Source organism: Rhinatrema bivittatum, chromosome 2 (assembly GCF_901001135.1).
Source record: "Rhinatrema bivittatum chromosome 2, aRhiBiv1.1, whole genome shotgun sequence".
NCBI lineage: Eukaryota > Metazoa > Chordata > Amphibia > Gymnophiona > Rhinatrematidae > Rhinatrema > Rhinatrema bivittatum.
The window spans coordinates 552,836,110-552,858,589 of NC_042616.1; the positions used below are offsets into that span (position 1 = coordinate 552,836,110).

Consider the following 22,480-nt stretch of genomic DNA (forward strand, 5'->3'; position numbering starts at 1 on the left):
CCTTGCTTTGTTTAGGATTGGGTGTCTAAATGGTGCTTACCTTATGATCATGGGAGCGAAGACCAGATGCCTTCTCGATTAGGTTTAGCATGGTTGATTCCCTTATGGGTGGATAGAGACCCTGAGGTCAGTAAACAAAAATTGCTGTTTCTGCAATGTAGTTTTGGTTACAAATATTTTACAGTAATGTATGTGTGTGTGTGTGTGTATATATATATATATATATATATATATATATATATATATATATATATATATACATACTGATGAAAAAACTATGAACACTAATGATGTGTTATAAACAATCTGAAAATATTCTATTTTATTTTTTATACTAATATGTTTTTATTTTTTTAATTAGACTATTTAGGTAGTATAAACACATTTTTTTTTTATAAAATATCTTGACACAAAATTATACATTAATCATTTAACCTCATTTTCATTCTGTTGGAGAAGGAGCATTTTTTTTATTGCATTTTCACAAAATTACAAGCATTACAGCTTATAAGAAAAATACAGGAGAAGATTTTCAAAAGAAAACAAGCACTTGAAAATTTTTGTTTCAAGAAACCTAACGTATCTCTCTTGTAATATTAAAGAAAAGAATGAATTCCAAAATGTAGAATAACAGGAGCATAATTGTATATTAGTAATAATATGTATCAAATAGGCATCCGCTATGCCATTTTCAATACTTACTGCAATCGAGTTATACAATTTTAAACAATACCAATCAAGTACATGAACCAGATAAACACTCAGATGTTCTAGATCAAAATATATACGTTTAACATTTTGATGTGTTAGAATACATTGGCACAGAAATCCAAGCTTAAATTTAGCCCCCACCGCCAAGGCCTCTGCATGCATTTGAAGAAATGTTTTCCTTTGTTCCTGAGTGGAACGGGTAATATCTGGGAAGACCCAGACAGGATATCCCAGAAATAAAGACTGCCTATGACGGAAGAAAGACCTTAATATCAGATCTCTTTCCTGAGAGAAAACACATGAAAAAAAGAGTTCCACATCTAGTTATTGAAATATCAGTTGAAGTTTCCAAAAGCTGTGTTAAATCAGGTTCTTCATCCAGAGCTGGTTCCAATGTATCTGATCTTGTAGATTTTGTCATATAGACTTTATGTTGGCATAATTTCTTGAGGAATTTCTAATATCTCAGTAAGGTATTTCTTAATCAAGTCAGTAGGAGACAGTAGATTGGATTGAGGAAAGTTCAAAACTTGAAGATTCAAATACCGAATATAATTTTCAATATTTTCTAATTTTTGCAAATGTGAAGACTCAGACTTGAATAACTGATCTTGGGTTTGCTGCAAAGAGGAAACTAAGTTCCAAAGCCATAATTTTTCTTTTCTGGGAATCATTTTCCAATTCCAAGACATGAAATCTTCCAGCAAATGCAGAAGTTACTTCTACCAAAGAAGAAATAGACCTTTCTAGCACCATAAGGGCTGACCACAACAAGTCCATTGTAATAACCGAAGGCCTCTGTAAGGCTGGGTGTATTATTTTAAATTCCATACCTCGATCTTCTTGTCCAAGCTTCGACTCCCCAGAATCTTTACTTTTACCTTTTGATATTAAAGTTTCTGCCGATGTGGAGACTGGCACATCGGTCCCCATCATAGAGCTTTTCAAAAACACCAAGGCCTCAAAGCCAGAAGAAGAAGCCGGCATTAATACAGTCACTCTCTCGGCATTAACATTTTCCTCTGTAGCCACCAATCTAGGACCTGGCGGTCCACATGGTGGTATTGTAGGTAAAGGAGGGGTAAGCGGAGTTCCGGGCTAAGCGTGGTTTGATGTCTGGAAACTGGTCCATCCGCTCCTTGTGGGCCACCGCCAAAGATGCCTCCTGAGTATTCACGCTAGTGGATGGGCAGAGAAACCTCTGTATAGACCCCTGTTTCCCTGATCTTTGCCTTCCTCTTGATATGAGGCATATTGGAAATTATTTTTAAAGAAATAAGGAGCTTCTCTGTCCTGTGCCTTTCACCTGGTGGCCATCTTGGAATCCCCAGAAGGAGCATTTAAACAAAGAGGTAACGAGTTTAAAATGGAAGAAAAATATTTAAGGAGAATCGGCAAACAGTGGTTCCCATGTTGTTCTGTAGAGAAGTTTGTGAGGGATTGTTAAGTCACATTTAAATATGGGGATGCACTGGGGATGTTATTTCCTCCTGAAGAAGCCTTTGTTGTGGCGAAACAAGGGATATTTGTTCAGGAAGCAAGTTTGATCTGCAAACCGGTCAAAGACTGCTACAGAGGTTGGAATTGAGATAAAAGTAGGTTTCTTTGAATAAGCAAGTTTGATTTGCAAATCGGTCAAGACTATTCCGACCCTCTTATGTTGCAAGAGGCTTATAGGCTTAACTCATGCTTTCTAAAAGCTGGAAATTTAACTCCTGGTTAGAACTGGAATAAAGTTACATGGCTAATGTTCGTCTATAAGACTGAAACGTAAAGTCAGTGTTGCAGCCGCCTGCATTTGGAATTTATGTGCACAAATCAAGTTTTCTTTGCATGAAGCATATTTTATGTGCAGAGAATGTGTTATACACAAAGGGGTAGATTTTCAAAGGGTTGCGCGCATGAGATATGCGCGCAACCCCCGAAAACCTACCCCTGCGGCGCACGCAAGCCCCGGGCCACGCGTATATCCCGGGGCTTGCAAAAAGGGGTGGGGCTTGGGCGGTCCGGGGGCATGGCCTGGCCTGAGCCTCCAGGCACAGCGGCCATTTGCCGCTGTGCCCGGGATCGCGGGTCAGTCGGTAGCCGGCGCATGTAACTTCTTCAACAAAGGTAAGGGGAGGGGGTTCTAGGTAGGGCTGAGAGGCGGGTTAGGTAGGGGGAAAGGAGGGGAAGGTGCGGGGGGGGGGCGGAAGGAACGGAGGCAGGCTGCGCGGCTCGACGCGCACAAGTTGCACAATTGTGCACCCCCTTGCGCGCGCCAACCCTAGATTTTATAACATGCGCGCGTGGCTACGCGCGCATGTTATAAAATCGGGCGTAGATTTGTTGGTGCCGGGTTGTGCGAACAAATCTGCGCCCGTGCGGAGTTTTAAAAATCTGCCCCAAAATGTTTTATGCACATAAATCGTATTTTATGCATGCTACCGTATGTATTCTCTAAAGATTTTGGGTTTCCATGCTTTTTTTTTTTTAATTTCCTACTGTATTAGCATACTATTAGCTTACTGCATTGGGCGTTAACTCATGCTTAAGCACATTAATAAAGAAAATTAGCTTCTACATGGTCCCACTTTGTCGGCTACTAGCAAGCCTGGGAATGAACCTACAGATTGTATGCTAATGATGTACAATATTTTATGCAGAAAATATCATCTTGGTCAGCCACCCTGGATTTTTTTGTACTCTGTCTACTGTCAAATGCTGGATATTCCATAACTGTTTAGTGCTGAATATCAGTAAAGCAGAACTAATTATCTTGAGCAGATATCCTTCCATGGGGGCCCCATTTACGCTTTTTTCAAAGGATGTAACATCCCCATTCTAGAAATGTACATAATCTTGAAGTCATCTTAGAATCTGACTTATCCATGTGGGCTCATATTAAAACTGTAGTCCAGACTCTCTTCAAGTTTCATGTGCCTCAAAGGTTAAAATCTTTTTTTTAAATCTTACTGACTTTTGTACAATACTTCAGGCTCTTGTCATATCAGAAATGGATTATTGCAACTCATTATTTATGTGTTTGCTTGCAAACACTCTGACGGCATCACAGATTCCCAAAACATAGTAATACAAATTCTAACTGGCGCCAAAATTTATGACCACACAATGTCAGTTTTGTACTCTTAACTGACTGGCTGTTTCACAGAGATTGAAATATATATTAGCTATGCTAATTTACAAGCTGTTAAACAAAAACTCTGTGTTAGGATTTCGCCTACCTCGCAGCCTCAACTTTCCCTGACTGACAACTCTAACAACTCCCCACCTGCAGAGGGCTCCTGTGAGCTCTGCTCCTAAACATTGAAGCCGTTTCCTCACAAGTCATCCAACTCAGCCTGTGGTGCAGCTTGCTAGTCACCAGGACTCCTCAGAGAGCCATGTCATCAGCCTTGCCAAGCTCATCCTCCTTGCCTGCGCAACAGACAAGCCTCAGCCCCATTTAACCCCGCTTTGCCATAACCTCTCTGCCTTCGCGAGGAGTCATCCCTGGCTCCATTTCCTGGCCACTCCTTGTCTGTCTGCCTTGCAGCATTCTCACAGTCCTAGTCTTCTCGCTCCTTGCCTTGCCTTTCCTTACAGCCTTTGAGCCTTCTCTCTCCTTGCCTTGCCTTCCGGCCTTCTCTCTCCTTGCCTTGTGGCCTTAAAGGCCTTGTTTCCCTTTTCTTTGCTTTGCAACCTATCTAGGCCTACCTTTGATCTCTGGCCTATCTAGGTCTGGCCTTGCCCTCCGGGGCCTCTTGCTTAATGGCCTTTTGGCCTTTAGCCGTGCTGCCTTTGGACTTATATGTTCTGTGTGATTCTTGTTGGTTCTTATGTTGGCTGCCTTCTTTAAGTCCTTCCCTAGTCTGCCTTGTTTGAGCCCCGTCCCTGTCCTGTCTCATCTGTATCTGCCCAGTCCTTGTTCTGTCTCTGTCCTTGGATCCAGTCCTGCATTGCAGAAGCACCAGTCCTTGCTGTGCTGTGTTTCTGCACAAGCTTCAGCTATTACCTGCACTCTATTCCTGTTCATGCTGCAGCCTAGCCTAACTGCTCAAGCCTTTCTCCAGTCTCAACATGATATACAGCCGCAACAGAGTCCTACTGGCCCCTGGGGTTCAACCTGTGGGGGAAGAAGATAATTTGGCAGAAGACAGGCCTAAGCCTTGCCCTGCAGTCCTGCATTACTCCTTAGATGGTGTTCTCTTCATCCAGCCAGGACCTGAGCCCTGACACTCAACTCCATGGATTAATTCATTGTTGCGGGTTCATGTTCCCTCATGAACACTAAGATCAGCCCATTGAGCCCTATTTGCAAGTCGCTCACCTCATTGAAATTCATGACTAATCCTATTTCTTTTTATAATTATATCATTATTATATTTCTTATTTGATTACAATAAGATAAAGTACAATTGTTGTAAAGCAGAATTATAAATATAATCTTCAATATAAACAAGTATACTGCAATTGTATGCCCTATGAAATGGGGAGTAAGGGAAATTATACATAACAAAAATGTCATCAGGAAAAGGAGAGATATACCTGAGTATTCAATATTTCCTAAGACCTTCCCCACAACTACTCTTTAATCATAGATCATTAACTCTGGTCTACTAAACCTGTCTCTGCATTTTTATTAAAAATAAGTTTCCAAATTTGGGGATCAGTAAACACAAACTTATTTGAATTTAGCATATTAAACATCTGCAAGGAAACTAAAGGAAAAAGGTTGCTCCTAATGCGAGCACTTTATTTTTTAAAGCAAGAAAATGTCTCCTACGTACTTGTGTAGGACGAGAGACATCAGGAAATATTTGTATCTTTTGTCCAAAAAAGGAAACATCCGTATTTTTTAAGTATCTATAAAACACCAAATCTTTATCTGTCTCTGCACAAAAAGAGACTATTAAAGTAGCTCTATTACTGATTAAATCTACAGTTTCCTCAAGAAATGTTGAGAGACCAGGGCTATCTGGAGTAGGAGGTTGGTTCATTTGCTCTGGTCCCTTCATCTTAAACATGTAAAATATCTTAGTAAATAAAAAGTACCTCAGCTTCTGAAAAGATCAAAACCTCTTGTAAATATTGTTTAAACAGTTCGGATGCTGATAATAATCTAGTGTATGGAAAATTAATTATACACAAAGTTTTAACTCTAGCAAGATTCTCCAATGCTTCAACCTCATTATTTAGTACCAAACTATCATAATATGTGCCGATTCAGCATTAAGTAACAGTGGAATTTGTAAATTCAAAGCAGATGTTGTTTTTTCCAACTCTTGTAATTTCTTTTCTTGTACTAACATAATATTTTTTGTCTTCGTCATAAAGACATTAAACTGAGATATAGATTGATTCACATCATTATTCAACTTCTTAATCAGTGTCCATAAATCAGCAAGTGTAACACTAGCTGGATCTTTACCTATATTCATAGATGGTACCTTAGATTTAATCTTAGAGTCCTCAGGGCCAGATTTATTTATTTTATTTATTTATTTTTAATTTTTATATACCGAAGTTCTTGTAGGGACTACAAATCACTCCGGTTTACATAAAACAAAGAACTGCTCAACAGAGAGTGGAGCTTTACATGGAACCGTAGAACATATGGAACAGTATAAATGGATGACAATTAAACATAGTGAAAAATAAATAAAAATAATAGTTTAACTGGTAATAAATAAAGAATTATATTATTTACTATAAGCAGTATAACTGTTTAAAGAAGAAATAAATATTAACAATGCTAAATATATATAAGAAATAAAGTGAATTTTTGAACTCAAAGATAGTTGTCCAGTTACTTAGTACAGTGTCCATAAATAAAGGATACCTAGTAATTAGGAAGTCTATCCGTCTCTGTAAATTAAGCGTCTGGGAAAGCTTGTTGGAAGAGAAAAGTCTTCAGTCTTTTTTTGAATTCTTGGTGACTGGGTTCTAGTCTAAGATCTGGGGGAAGTATGTTCCACTGGTGTGGGCCTGCTGAAGATAGCGCTCGTTTGCTCAATGATGATTTTATTTGCGGAGCATGTAGTGTTCCTCTGTATGCGCTTCTGATTGGTCTGGAAGAAGTGTGTGTTTGGAGTTGAGTGCTTAATGTGATGGGAGCTAGTTTGTTTGTCGCTTTGTGGATGATAGTGAGTACCTTATAGAGTATCCTTTGTTTAATCGGAAGCCAATGTAAGTTCCGAAGGATTGGGGTGATGTGATCTTTTTTGTTCGTGCTAGTTAGAATTCTAGCCGCTGAATTCTGAACCATCTGTAGTGGTTTGATAGTGTTGGCGGGTATACCTAGTAGCAGGGAGTTGCAATAGTCGAGCTTAGAAAGAATGATAGATTGTAGTACTAGCCTGAAGTCGGAGAAGTAAAGGAGGGGTTTAAGTTTTTTGAGGACTTGCAGTTTGTAAAAGCAGTCCTTTGTGGTGTTGTTTACGAACTTTTTTAGGTTTAGATGATTATCAAGCCATGCTCCCAGGTCTCTGACGTCAGATGAGAACGTGTTGTTTGCGTTTGGTAGAGAGAGGCTGGAAGAGATTGTGAGTGGATCCTGGGAGACAATGAGCATTTCGGTTTTATTAGCATTCAATACTAAGTTGAGGCTTGAAAGTAGGATTTTGATAGGCTGTAGGCATTCGTTCCAGTACGTGATGGTTTTTTGAAGGGATTCTGTAATCGGAAGGAGGATTTGTATGTCGTCTGCATATAGGTAATGGGTAAGCTTAAGGTTTGAGAGTAGATGGCAGAGAGGGAGGAGGTAGATATTGAAGAGGGTGGGTGAAAGTGAGGATCCTTGCGGGACTCCTTGCTCTGTAAGGATTGGATGCGATTCTTTGTTATTTATCCTTACTTTGTAGAATCTGTTGCTTAAGAAGGAATGGAACCATCTGAGGGCTGTACCTTTGATCCCTATGTTGGCTAATTGGTCTATAAGAGTAGAGTGTTTTACTGTATCGAATGCAGCGGAAAGATCCAGAAGAATGAGCAGGTAAGATTGTTTTTTCTCCAGATTAACGAGGATTGTGTCAGTGAGAGATAGTAAGAGAGATTCGGTGTTTAGGCGTTTTCGGAATCCATATTGAGCTGGGGATAGAATGTTGTGTTCTTCCAAATAATCTGACAGTTGCTTGTTGACAATTTTTTCCATCAGTTTGGCGATGAGTGGTAAGTTTGCGATAGGTCTAAAGTTAGCTGGGTCTGATGGGCATGCGTTTGGTTTCTTTAGCAATGGTTTCAATATTGCCAATTTTAACTGGTTAGGAACTAAGCCTTGAGAAAGGGATGTATTGATAATTTCTGCAATTGATTTTGAGATGGTGTTTGGTATGGCGATGAGGAGATTTGTTGGTATTGGGTCTGATGGGTGGGAGGAAGGTTTGAATTTTTTGAGTGTGTTTTCAATCTCCAATGAAGAAGTGAGCTCGAATGAATCCAGGCTTGAGTTTTGTTGTGGCAAGGGTGTGAGATGGTGTGTTAGGGTAAGGTTGTTGGATGTGATTGATTGGGTAAGGTTGGTGATTTTTGTTTTGAAGTAGTTGGCTAGTTCGTTTGCTTTGTTGAGAGCTTGGTGGTCTGGGATAGTAGGAGGAGATGGTTTGGTTAAAGAGGAGACGTAAGAAAAGAGAGCCTTTGAGTCGAATATAAAGTGGTGTATTTTTTTTCCGTAGAATTCTTTCTTCGTTCTAAGGATAGTATTCCTGTAAGTGTTGAGGAGGGATTTATAGATGGCATGTGTTGAAGTGGTTGGGTTTTTTCTCCAGCTTTGTTCTTTTTTTCTAAGAGATTGTTTAAGGGATTTAAGTTCGGTAGTAAACCAAGGTTTCCTATTGTCTAATGTTGGTTGTATGGTTTTGGTTGTAGTTGGGCAGATTTGATCTGCTATTTTATTGTTAATATTGATCCAAGAGGTAGTTGCAGTTGTTGCGTCTGTGAGGTCTAGTTTCTTTAATGCTTCCGATATCTTTTCACTGAGTATGTCTGGAGAGCATGGTTTCCTGAAGTGGATGGTGGATTTGTTAGTGGTTTGAGGTGGTGGGTTGTTGATCCTGAGAGTTGTGTGGATAACTCTGTGGTCTGACCATGGAACTGGTGAGCAAGTGGGGTTGGTATGGATGTTAAAGGGTTCGTTAATAAAGATGAGGTCCAGAGTGTGGCCTGCCTTGTGGGTAGAACTGTTGATAATTTGGGTAAAGCCCAAATGGTTGAGAGAGGAAAGTACTGTTTGGCAGTTGATGGATTGTGGAGAAGCATCTACGTGTAAATTAAAGTCTCCGAGGATTATAGCAGGTTTGTCGGCGTTTATGTGTTTGGCTATAAGTTCTATCAGAAGAGAGGGATCCAGTTCTAAGGTTCCTGGTGGTGCGTAGACTAAAGCTATTTGGATTTGATCAGATTTGAAGAGGGAGAATTCTAGTTTGTTGGAGGAGTTGGTAAGTTGTAAGGTAATATTAAGACCTTTTTTTGCTGCAAGAAGGAGACCTCCTCCTTTTTTTTTTGGGTCTTGGGACTGAGAATAAATCGTACGATTGTATGGGCAGTTGATTTATGAGTACAGAATCTGTGTGTTTTAGCCATGTCTCTGTAATTGCGCAGATATCTGGGTTGACTTCTATGAGGTAGTCACTGAGGATGTCCATTTTTTTGGAGAGAGACTGAGCGTTGAATAGTGTTAATGTAAATAGAGAAAGTCCTAGGAGTTGTGTTATCGGCGAGATCATTATTGGTAATAGTCTTTGTTGTCGTGCGATGTGATGAATTGCAGGTTTTCTGTGTTTTCTGATATAGATTTATCTGATATAGATTTATCTATACCCATCAAATCAACAGGTGAAGTAAAATAAATTGCCTGTTGATCAGAACTTAGGGCATTCCCCACAATAGATCTCAAAAATTGGGGCAAATCCATCCTCTTTACTTGTAATAGAGGAGCTGCTGGTTGAGGAGGATGTCTACTATTAGCAGGATTCGAGGAAGCTCCCGTAGAGGAGCTTCCAGCGCAGTCACTGGTGGACAACTTACCCATCTGCAATAAATGGTTTTCCATCTGGTCTCGATAAATGGCTGAAGCAGGTGAAGATGTTAAAATTTTTTATTTTATTTTCTTCCCCATTAAGGCAGGCATGTGAGCGGCTTCGGCAGCGGGCCAGTGGCTCGCACTGTAGGCCTCTAGATTTTATAGAGGCAGATGTGCCTTGTTTATGACGTCGGTGATATCATCAGGGAGGGGATGGTGTGTCGCCGCGGCTGGAACCAACACACAGAAGGAAGGTATTTCCATCTAGGAAGCTCCCTCGACTAAGCCTATTCCATCACCGGTCTATTATTGTGGAATGTTTGTTTTATGTTTATTTTTATTACTTTGGTCTGATTACCTTTCTACAATTTCAAATCAAGGAGATCTATAATAAAACTACATGAAATAACAGCAATAAAATTAATAAAATCAAATTAAAGAAAGAAAAACAGGAACAACCATGTCTAACACAAAATGGTCAGGGAACTGTTGTAAATACTGCTGCGGAACAGGGCCCGCAGGCAGCTCACTCACCCAAGAGCTAAGAGAACCGAGACCAGATGGAAAACCATGCAGCTCCATCACCGCTCTCTACATTAATGGCGGGGGTGGAAGGGAATTAGAACCAAGAGCTAAGAGAAACAGATAAGTATGAGAGAAAAAATGAGGGAAGCTTGCTGGGCAGACTGGATGGGCCATTTGGTCTTCTTCTGCCGTCATTTCTATGTTTCTATGTTTCTATGATGCTGCCACTTCCTCTTCTGATGCGGCTAGTGGTGTCGCTGAGCCATGCTGCCGCCTCCATGCGACACCAAGTCTTCCTGCACACCCCTGACGCTGTCACTGTTGTACATGGCTGGGAGCTGCTACTGAGGCCATCTTCATGGCCTGGCCGCCACTGACTCCACCATACCTCTCCTGTTGGTGTCTTCCTCCTAGGTGCATAAGAACATAAGAAATTGCCATGCTGGGTCAGACCAAGGGTCCATCAAGCCCAGCATCCTGTTTCCAACAGAGGCCAAACCAGGCCACAAGAACCTGGCAATTACCCAAACACTAAGAAGATCCCATGCCACTGATGCAATTAATAGCAGTGGCTATTTCCTAAGTAAATTTGATTAATAGCCGTTAATGGACTTCTCCTCCAAGAACTTATCCAAACCTTTTTTGAACCCAGCTACACTAACTGCACTAACCACATCCTCTGACAACAAATTCCAGAGCTTTATTGTGCATTGAGTGAAAAAGAATTTTCTCCGATTAGTCTTAAATGTGCTACTTGCTAACTTCATGAAATGCCCCCTAGTCCTTCTATTATTCGAAAGTGTAAATAACCGAGTCACATCTACTCGTTCAAGACCTCTCATGATCTTAAAGACCTCTATCATATCACCCCTTAGCCGTCTCTTCTCCAAGCTGAACAACCCTAACTTCTTCAGCCTTTTCTCATAGGGGAGCTGTTCCATCCCCTTTATCATTTTGGTTGCCCTTCTCTGTACCTTCTCCATCACAGCTATATCTTTTTTGAGATCCAGCGACCAGAATTGTTCGCGGTATTCCAGGTGTGGTCTCACCATGGAGCGATATAGAGGCATTATGACATTTTCCGTTTTATTAACCATTCCCTTCCTAATAATACCTAACATTCTGTTTGTTTTTTTGACTGCTGCAGCACACTGAGCCGACGATTTTAAAGTATTATCCACTATGATGACTAGATCTTTTTCTGGGTGGTAGCTCCTAATATGGAACCTAACATCGTGTAACTACAGCAAGGATTATTTTTCTCTATATGCAACACCTTGCACTTGTCCACATTAAATTTCATCTGCCATTTGGATGCCCAATCTTCCAGTGCATGCACGCACCTCTCCTGCAGAATTAAAGGGGCTGTGGCAGGAAAAGCTCCACAGCCCTCCCCAATGACATCAGCCTGCTCTTCAGTCTGTCCCTCATTGCCTTCGTATGGAGTTGTCCTGCTCCTGGAGTCCTGTTGCAGCTCTCACTCTGAGTCTTTTCAAGGCCTTCATGTTCTTCATTGCAGCTTCTCTTTGTTCTTCGTTCCATGTTCCTAGACTCTTGATGGTCCCTGTGTTTTGTTCCTGATGTTAACTTTCTGAATTTCCAGTCCTACCTTCCTGGTCTTCTCTCTTGTCTACTCCTCCAGGCTTCATGGTCTGCGACCAGCCCACGGCAGGCTGTGCAGGTTGCCTCATAGCATAAGACCTGCCTTCTTCGCTGGTCAAGTTTCCAGAAGGCCCTTGTTTTTAATCGCCAGGGTCCCATCTCTGGTCCTGAGTTTCTAACTCCCTGAATCCTGTTCTTGGTCTTCAGAGTTCCTTGTCCAGCTTCTATCCATCAAGTCTCAAGTCCAGTGCCTGCTTCCCCTTCGGCATGGTTCACAACCAGCTCACGGGCTGTGTAGGATGTGTTGCAATACAGGACTGTACCTGAATCTGAGTCTGAATCCTGAACCTGAACCTGAGTCCTTCGTCTAAGTTCCATGTCTTCAGAGCCATCTTCCATCCTCGACCTCAGTCTCTCCTGACACACACGCTGTTCCCAATCGGCAGATCCGAAAGGGCTTTTGAGTGTCCAGAGGGCTAGCCCAGAGACCAGCATTGCATTGCTGGGTCTCACTTCTGTGTGTGCAGGTTCAGCAGAGGCTCTGAGTGTTCCTGGTCTCCAAATGTTCCAAGTTTCCAAGTTGTTCTAAGTTTCTGTCCAGTCCATGCTCGGACATGCTTGCATCCCATGGCACATACCTTGGAGCCTCTCCCTGAGGTTGTGCCGTGACCCAGGGGCTCATGCTGACACGACGATCAGGCCACATGTCCGCTCGCAATAGATTGAGAAGGCCATGAGCTCAGTGAACTTGTCCCTGCAACAGGCTCATGTTTCCTGGATTTTTTGGATCATGTTCCAGTTTTGAAATTTGCCTGAGTCTAGGTTTGTTCCTGAATATTTGTGTTGACTACCCACAGGAGGCACCTGCATCAGTTCCTGTTTTGTTTTTACAACCTGCAGGAAGCGCCTGCACCCAGGTTTGTTCCAGCTTTTCGGTCGTGTTTTCCTCTCCTCCAAGTTGAGGAAAATGGGCTGGAGAGAGAGGGCTTTGAAGATGGGGGTGGTGTTGTAAATACCGCCGTGGCTTGCGGGTGGCTCACTCACCACCGACACTGCCACTTCCTCCTTCAATGCAGTTTGTGATGCCACCAACACCACAGAGCCATGCTGCATTGAGTCTTCCTGCACACCCCCGACACTCCCAGTATTTCTCGTGGCTGAGAGCTTCTTCTGAGGCCATCTTCGTGGCCTGGGTGCTGCTGACTCCACCACGCCTCTCCTGCTGGCGTCTTCCTCCTAGGCATGCACGCGCACCTCTCTTGCAGATTTAAAGGGCCTGTGGCTGGAAAGCTCTGTGGCCCTCCCCGATGACGTCAGCCTGCTTGCCTATAAAAGGGCTCTTCAGTCTGTCCCTCGTTGCCTTCTCAAGGAGTTGTCCTGATTCTGGAGTCCTGTTCCAGCTCTTACTCCAGGAGTCTTTAGGTTCCAGTCTTCACTTCTTCAAGGCCTTCATGTTGTTCTTGGAGCTCCTCTTTGTTCTTCATTCCATTTTCCTGGTCTCTTGATGGTCCCTGTGTGTTGGTCCTGATGTTAAGTTTCTGAAGTTCCAGCCCTGCCTTCCCGGGCTTCTCTCTTGTCCACTCCTCCAGGCATGCTAGCATTGTGGCCTGACTTCTTTGCTCGTCAGGTTTCTAGAATGCCATTGTTTTTAACCACTGGGTCCCATCCCTTGTCCTGAGTCCCTGAATCCTGTTCCTGGTCTTTGGAGTTCCTTGTCCAGGTTCTGTTCATGTCCAAGTCTCAATTCCAGAGCCTGCTTCGCCTTCGGTATGTTCCGTGTGTTGTGGCGCAGGACTCTTCCATAGTCTTCATCATGTTCCCAGCCCAGAGTCTGCTCCGCATTTGGCATGGTCCACGACCAGCCCATGGGCTGTGTAGGGCGCGCTGCAGTGCAGGGCTCTAACTGAATCTGAACCTGAATCTGATCCTGAACCTGTCTTCGCCTAAGTTCCAAGTCTTCAATGCCATCTTCCGTCTTCAACCTCTGTCTGTCCTGATGGGTTTCGAGTGACTGGAGGGCTACTCCAGAGACCAGCATTGCATTGCTTGTCCTCACTCCTGTGCGTGCAGGTTCAGCAGAGGTTCTGAGTGTTCCTGGTCTCCAAGTGTCCCAGGTTTCCAACTGCTTCCAAGCTTCTGTCCAGCCTGTGCCTGGACACGCTCACCTCCCGTGGCACGTACCTTGGAACCTCGTTCTGGGGTTGTGCTGTGGCCCAGAGGCTGATGCTCTCCCAACAATCGGGCCACGTGCCCTCTTGCAACAGGAACATCCAAGGCAAAAGATTTATATAGAACATATGGAAGAAGTAATCAAGCATCTAATAAGGGAAGGCCTTGGAGGACAACCATGTTCTAAGATTTTTTCTAAATTTACTACACTGTTTTTCAAATTGAAGAGCTAAAGGGAAGAGTTCCAGAAACAAGAATCTAGAAAAGAAAAACAAATCCCCTTGTTCTTTCAAGTCTCATTTCCCTTGGAGAGGGTATCTTACAATTCTTGTTGGGAGGAACGAAGTGCACAACTAGATTGGTAAAGAGTTAAAAGGTTTGATAAATATATAGGGAACCCCAAATGAAACACTTTAAAAGTGAGATACCCAATTTTAAACGGAATTCTTAAAGACACAGGCAATAAATGAAGTTATTGCAATAGGGGAGTTACATGATCAGACCTTTTGTTTTCAAAAAAATGAGTTTTGCAGTGGTATTTTGAATGAGTTGGAATATAGTTATCACTTCTGGATTCCTGGATTCACAAGGCTTCCAGAATAGCTAAGTGAACTTTTACTGTTTAAAATATATTATAGCCAAGAATAAAAGTTGTGTATGATTGCATCATTGTGTGCCTTGGTTTTTGGAGGGGTTAGATTTAATTGAAACCAAAAAGTATGGAATGTTGATTGCTTTTCTGGGTTTGAGGTAAATAAAATGTACCCTTTAGTTCTGACTTTGTACCTACTGGGGAGTGGGTCTAATTGAATTGCCTGGCCATGAAACAATTGTGTTTAGGAAGAACAGAGTCTTCTGACTGCAAGTATTCCTGGATTTAGAAGGTTTCCAGAATCGCTAAGTGAACTTTTACTGTTTAAAATATATTAGAGCCAAGTATAGAAGATCTGTATAATTGCAAATGAAACCAAAAAGTGTAGAATCTAGACTGATTTTCTGGGTTTGAGGGAAAAAAAATCCTAACTTTCAGTGGATTAGATAAACTCACAATAAGTGCATGTCAAGGAATAATTTGGTCACTGATAATCTCAAATGATAAAGCCTTCCCTTCTTACCTCTCTACCCACTCACTCCAGAGGTTGCTCTTCTAATACAGTCTTGTTCAGGTACACAATTGGTAACAAAATAGTTTCCTAATTTTTTGTATCAGATTAAAGGGGTTCTCTATCAAATGAAATGAAAAAGATGACTATTATTCAATGTAACAACTATGGAGCTTTATCTTGAAGCAAACCATCTGGAAACTTAGGGCTTGCCCCATTTGTTCACAACTCTCCTCAATGAAAATGGAGTTAGCTCACCTTAAAACTGAATTAACTACAATAATAAAAAGGAATTAGCAACCTCCAAGGAAGCATCACCCACTTTATAGCATTCAGGAATCTTCCCCCCCCCTCCCCCAGCCCAGATGCCCTTCTCCTCTTGCACAGAGCATCCAGAAACCTAAGAATACATGGATTACAGTGGGTTTTGGTAGGAAAAGACCTATGATGCAGCGACACCCACTTTCTCAAGTGACATAAGTACAAAAATGCCATCTCTGTATTGGAAAATGAAGAAGCTTTAGCAATGGAGACTGATGTGGGATCAGAAAGGAAAGAAGAAACCCAATATGCACAGAAATTCCATAATACAACCAAAAACTATAAGAAGAAACTCATTGTGCTGGGATACTCAGTCATCAGAGGCACTGATTTGAGGACTTTTTTCAATGGGAACTCTATAGTTAAATGCCTTCCTGGATCCTCAGCAGGTAGAAATGCTAATCAGATAATTAATGCAATCAAGAAAGAAAGTAAGGACTCTGAAGTTGACCTTATCCATCTTGGAACCAATGACCTTGCTAGAAACAAAGTCCAAGCTATACATAAAGATTTCCAGACTCTGGGGAAGCAGATTAGGCACATGGTGAAGTATTTTGCCTTTGCAGAAGTGTTACCTGTTCATGGAAAAGGAAAGGAGAGGCTAAGCCATAAAAATAATTTCAATGCATGGCTCAAAACCTGGTGTAAGGAAGAAAGTTTTGGATTTATTGGGGGCTAGTGTCATGTATGGAACAGTAAGAGGCTCTGTGTCAAGAATGGCTTACATCTGTCTGTGGCAGGAAGACTTCAAATCATATACCATAAGGCATTTAAACTAGAGAACAGGAGTGGCAAAAGGAAATTGAATTGTCACCTTGAACATCTCCAACAAGTAGGTGAAGAAATTAACAAAAATCAGCTGAATAGGGTAGAAAAGATGACCAAGGAGAAAAGCAGGAAAGCTATGAGCACAAATGCTTGTAGTCTAGGTAATAAAATCTCAGACCTGCAAGATCTAATGGTGGAAGGAGATTTGGACATCATTATTGTTACAGAGACATGGTTCACTTAGTTTCATAATTGGGATACAACCATTCCTGGCTATAACTTGTTTAGGAAGGACAGAGAGTACAGAAAAGGTAGAGTAGTTCATTATGTCAGAAACAATATGCAACCAACTGACATGCAAGGGACGTAAGGTAGGGAAGAAGCATTATAGCTGACTTAACAAAAGAAGATGGCGCTTCTAGTTACATTGATGTGGTCTACAGGTCTTTAACTCAAACAAAAGAACTGTACAGAGATCTAGTCGAAGACATCTAAAAGGAAGGAAAGAAGGGAGAAGTGTTGCTAGTTGGAGATTTTAATCTGCCGGATGTGGATTGGAATATCCCTTTTATGGAATCTATAAGAAGTAGAGAGATAGTGGATGCTTTTCAAGGGGCTCTGTTCAAACAAATGGTAATGGAACTCACAATGGAGGGTATGATACTAGTCCTGGTACTCACAAATGGGGATAATGTCTCAAGTGTCTGAGTAGGTGCCCACCTGAACACCAGATTGTATAGTTTGATACAGGATACAGAGAAGATACACGAAGACCTGAGTTTTGAATTTCACAAATATAGACTGTCAAAATGGGAATGTTCCTAGAAGGAGTACTAGAAGAGTGGGAGAAAATGGGTGAGGTAGAACAACAGTGAGCCAAATTAAAAGGAGCTATTACAAAGACAACATATCTATATGTTGGAAAAGTAAACAAAACTAAGAGGAAAAAGAAACTGATCTGGTTCTCAAAGGAAGTGGCTGAAAAATATAGGTAAAGAGAACCACCTTCAAGAAGTATAAAAAGAGGAAGACAGGGAAGAATACCTGGTGAAACTGAGGGAAACAAAGAAATCAGGAAAGTAAAAGGTCAAGCAGAAGAAAAGATTGTCAGAGGTAAAGCGAGATGACAAAACATTTTTCAGATACTTTAGAGAGAGAAGAAATATCTGAAGTGGTATAGTGAAATTGAAAGGTGACAAGGAACAACAACATGTGGAAAGAGATGAAGAAATGTAGAAATATTAAACAAATACTTCTGTTTGGTGTTCACTAAAGACCCTGGAGAAGGACCATTGCTGGTGACAAAATCGTAGATGGAGTAAACAAACTCCATTTACGAAACATAATGTATGGATAGAGCTAGGCAAACTGAAAGTGGACAAGGCCATGGGGCCAGATGAGGTATGTCGTAGGGTACTGAGGGAGCTCAAATATGTGCTGGCAAGTCCACTGAAGAACCTTTTCAATAGATCCCTGGAAAACGGGAGTGGTGCTTTGTGAATGGAGAAGAGTGGAGGTGGCCCTGCTTTACAAAAGTGGTAACAGAAAAGAGGCTGGAAACTACAGGAGGGTTAACCTCACCTCGGTGGTGGGAAAATTAATGGAGATGCTGCTGAAGGAAAGGATAGTGAACTATCTGCAATCTGGTGATTCATCAGGGGATGGTCCTCTCAGACAAATCTGACTGATTTTTTTAATTGGATGATTAGCGAATTGGATCAAGGAAGAGCGCTTGATGTAATCTACTTCGATTGCAGCAAAATTTTTGATACAGTCCCACATAGGAGGCTTGTCAATAAAATGAGAAGCTTGGGAGTGAATGCCAAGATGGTGGCATGAATTACAAACACTTTGACCGATAAGAGACAGCATGTAATGGTAAATGGAACCTATTCTGACGAGAGAGCCATGCTAAGTGGAGTACCACAGGGAACGTTGAGACTGGTTTTGATCAATATCTTTGGAGCGACATTGCAGAAGGGATAGAAGGTAAAGTATGTCTGTTTGCAGATGATACTAAGATCTGCAACAGAGTGAACATGCCTGAAGGAGTAGAGAGAATGAAAAGTGATTTAAGAAAGCTTGAAGAATAGTAGAAGACTTGGCAGCTGGGATTCAATGCCAAGAAGTGCAGTAATCCAAAAGAGGTGTATGTGATAGGGGTGAAAGAGTGATGTGCTAGGACCAAGAGAGGAATCTTGGGGGTGATAGTGTCTGGGAATCTGAACATGGCGAACAATGTGACAGGGTGATAGCTAAAGCCAGAAGAATGCTGGGTTGCATAGAGAGAGGCATAACAATAAGAAAAAGGAGGTGATAAAGGAGGTAAATTTATGAGTCCTTGGTGAGACCTCACTTGGAGCATTGTGTTCAGTTCTAGAGCCTGTATCTCAAAAAGGATAGAGACAGGTCCAGAGAAAGGTGGTGAAAATGTTGTGGGTTCTGTATTGGAAGACCTATGAGGAGAGGTTGAAGGGTTTGAATATGTATATCCTGGAGGAGAGGAGGTGCAGGGGAGGTATGATACAGATATTCAGATACCTAAAAGGTTTCAATGATGTAAGGACTTCAAATCTTTTCTGCTGAAAAGAAAACAATAGATTCAGAAACAATGTTAGGAAATATTTCTTCACGGAGAGGGTGGTAGAGGCCTGGAATGCCCTTCCAGAGGAGGTGGTGAAGAAGAAACAGTCAATTCAAAGTAGCATGAGTTAAACACTGTGGATCTCTAAAGGCTAAAGGATGTAAATAAGATAAGCTGGGTTTATAAAAGGTTTAGATAAGTTCTGGAGGAGAGGTCCATAAACTGCTATTAATCAAAAGGGAATAGCCACTGCTTGTTGCTGGCATTAGTAACATGGGATCTATTTAATGTTTGTGTACTTGCCAGGTACTCAAGACTTGAATTGGCCACTGTTGGAGACATGATACTGGGCTTGATAGACCCTTGGTCTGATCCAGTATGGCATTTCTTATGTAATATGCTTTGATGCTTTTAATGCAACTGCAACATTGCTCCCCGCTTAGACAGCAGAGGGAAAAGGGAAATTAAATTCAGATGACAACCGAGGGCCCTGACTTCAATGGTCTGGGATATTGATATGCAGACATAATAGAAAAAGCACAGGACTGCTTCTACACCCAAGTTCTAAAGAAAACGAAGAAAGCACGCATGGGGGTAATTTGTTACTGCAGCGGTTACTACCCTTAACCAATAAGCCTTGAATCTTTTGTTGCACCTCCAACATTGCGCTCCTCTTCAATGGCAGGGGAAAAGGGGAATTGGATTTAGACAGCAACCAATGAGGGCCTTGACTTTTACGGTCTGAGGAACTGATAAGCATGGGGGTATCCTGCACAGAGCAGCAGTTACTACCCTCAACAGAAGGCATGGATTACTGCTCTTAACCAATTAAGCCTTGATGCTTTTGATGCAACTGCAACATCACTCTCTGCTTTGAAGGAGGGGGCATAGGGATGGAGGGAAAGAGGAATTTGGATTCCTGATGTGCTGACATTAAGGAAAAAAGCACAGGACTGCTTCTACGCCCAAGTCCTTAAGCAAAGCAGGTCAAACAGCACTGGCTGATACATGGGGTAACCTGCATGGTGCGGCAGATACTACCATGCGAAGCTTGCTGGGCAGACTGGATAGACCATTGTCCTTTTGTGCCGTCATTTCTATGTTACGTTCTGAGTAAAGGCCATGATCTAGAGCATTGAAATGATGGAGTTAATTAAGAATGTATGAATAAATTAGTAGTTTCAAGTCAATATCTAGAAAACCAGTGTTCAAATGAAGCAGAAGGAAAAGTATGCTGAAGTGGGTTAGAGATTTGAGGAGAAAAAGTATTAGAGCTAGTCTGATACCAAGCATAGTAACTTCACGCTTCAACAGAATATAGATGCCAGACATTATTGAAGAGGGAATGCAAGAGACTCAGCATTTTTGGCAAACCACATGGGCTCAGATTTAATGGGGCTTACTTTCAGTTTTGTAAAATGGAGCCGTCTGGATACCTCATTCAAACAGCTGTTAAATTCCCTAAGCAAGTTGGCTGACTTTCGGTCTAAATTGGCTTATATGTATATCATCAACATAAAAATAACAACCAAAACCAAGGCTTTGCATTAAAGTTGCTAAAGGAGACAGGTACAGATTAAAAGGAGGAGGAGACAAGATAGATCTCTGTGACCCCACAAGTTAACTTTCGAAATTTGGAATGCCAGTCAGTATAATTTGACCTATTTGAAAGAAAATAAACGAATCAGCTAAGAGAGGAATCACAAATCCCAATTTCACTTAGGTGATTGATAATAAGATGCTGATCTACAGTATTCAAATACAGCACCCATGTCTGAGAGCTTGTACTTGACTACCTGTATAACATCTTTTAAAAAGCTTTAAAGACATATCTATTTAACTTAGAGAATGGCATGCATTTAGCCTGAATTGATATTAAACCAATCAGTCATAAGGTTATGGTTTTGATTAATCGTGGGCATTTATCTGTGGCACTATGCCTAGTTCCCCTGGCAATTTGTCTAAACCAATATCTTGGGTCTTCCTCCATATAGTTCCAAATGAGTCACTAAAAATAAAACTCAATCCCCTTTTGTCATGCTACCCTAATGCTTATGTCTAGCCAATATTAGTAGACTAATAGACTATTAGTTGTCATTGCCCATTGGAACTCTGATAGCCTTATTAAGTATGCATCTCTCCGTTATAATGCTACACTGTCCCTAGTTTTTAGATTTTCATCCTGTCTATCTGTTTTATTTTGCCATACATCTCCTTTTTTGTTTGTTTTGCCCTATATCGTGCATCCTTTTAAATGTTTTGATTTTTATGTATGTTTTAATATGTTCCCTTCCTCGAAATGTGGATAAGGCGAATAATGTTTTAAAATAAATTAATCAGGCCGATCCGGTATGGTGTGCTCGGCTGAGCGCACCGTACAGCACCCATTTGGCCGCGCATTTTCAACGTGCGGCTATTACTCCTTATACTGTAAGGGGTAATAGTGCCTTGAAAACACGCATCCAAACTCGCGAAAACTAATAGCGCTCATCACATGCAAATGCATGTTGATGAGCCTATTAGTTAGTCGCCCGGGATACTGAAAGTAAAATGTGCAGCCAAGCCGCACATTTTACTCTCAGAAATTAATGCCTGCCCAAAGGCAGGCGTTAACCATAGATGGCACCGGGTAATTGTACAGAAAAGCAGAAAAAACTGCTTTTCTGTACACCCTCCGACTTAATATCATAGCGATATTAGGTCGGAGGCCCCAAAAATAAAAAATAACCCAAAAACTTCTTTTAAAAAAAAAAAATCTGCCCGCCAGTCTGCGGGTTGAAAACGGGCGCTCAATTTTGCTGGCTCTCGTTTTCCGAACTCCTGGCTGTTAGTGGGTTCAACAACCGACGCAGGTAAAATTAAGCATCAGTTGTCGGACCCGCTGACAACCGCCACTTCCACTAATAAGGAGGCGCTAGGGATGCGCTGTTATCCCTAGTGCCTCCTTATTAGCGCGGGCCCTAATTTAAATACAGAATCGCGCACCCAGGAGAGGTGCCTGGGCACACGTCAGGAGAGGGAGCGCTCATCTCGGAGCACCGGCTCTCCCGTGGGTTTTTTTTAATCAGCTTGAATGTGAGCAAAAATTTAGCTGATATTTTATACTCACATTTTATTATATTGAGCCCTCAAAGAAGTAATATATGCCTAACTGAGAAGAATGAAAGAATCATGGCATGATCTAGGATGCTTAACTACCACTTCAGCAATGAGATGTTTGCCAGTGTATACCATCTGCATATTGAGAGAATAGAAGAACTACCTCTTCTTTAGCTCCTTTCAGTTGCAGCTGGTGACCTGATTGTAATTTAAGTGCAATGAATTGCTCCCAAGACTGAAGGAAAATAAGCTATGTCGTATAAATATCTTATGTTTGCTGTTGATGCTGTGTTTCTCGAAGAAAAGCAATACATTAATTAACTTTCCTGAGAAGAGCACCAATAATCTGCTCAATACAGTGAAAAGTCGCACTGTGAGTAATGCCTGTTGTTCCATCCATAATGATTTGGAAGCAGCTTTTAGCTAAAAAGGCCAAGATTGTGGTGTAGCCAGATGGACTCAGGACCAGTGGGTTATGTGCTCTTCTGCTAGCAGATGGGAGATGGAGTCAGATTTCAAAGCTGACGTGACCCTAGATATACCCCTGCAGTAACCTCAGCTTTCATTATCTCTCTGTCTCCTAGCAGATGCGGACACTAT

The 22,480-nt window shown here is 41.6% G+C and overlaps 1 protein-coding gene across 4 annotated transcripts in view; it reads left to right on the plus strand.

Moving 5' to 3' along the window:
- Positions 1 to 22,480, plus strand: part of RTTN (rotatin) — a 685,521-nt gene that overhangs the window by 364,755 nt on the left and 298,286 nt on the right. For all 4 annotated transcript variants that reach the window (XM_029590900.1, XM_029590899.1, XM_029590897.1 and 1 more), the window contains exon 30: positions 16 to 126. In XM_029590900.1, the coding sequence (XP_029446760.1) occupies positions 16 to 126 (111 nt within the window). The remainder of the gene's footprint in view (positions 1 to 15; positions 127 to 22,480) is intronic.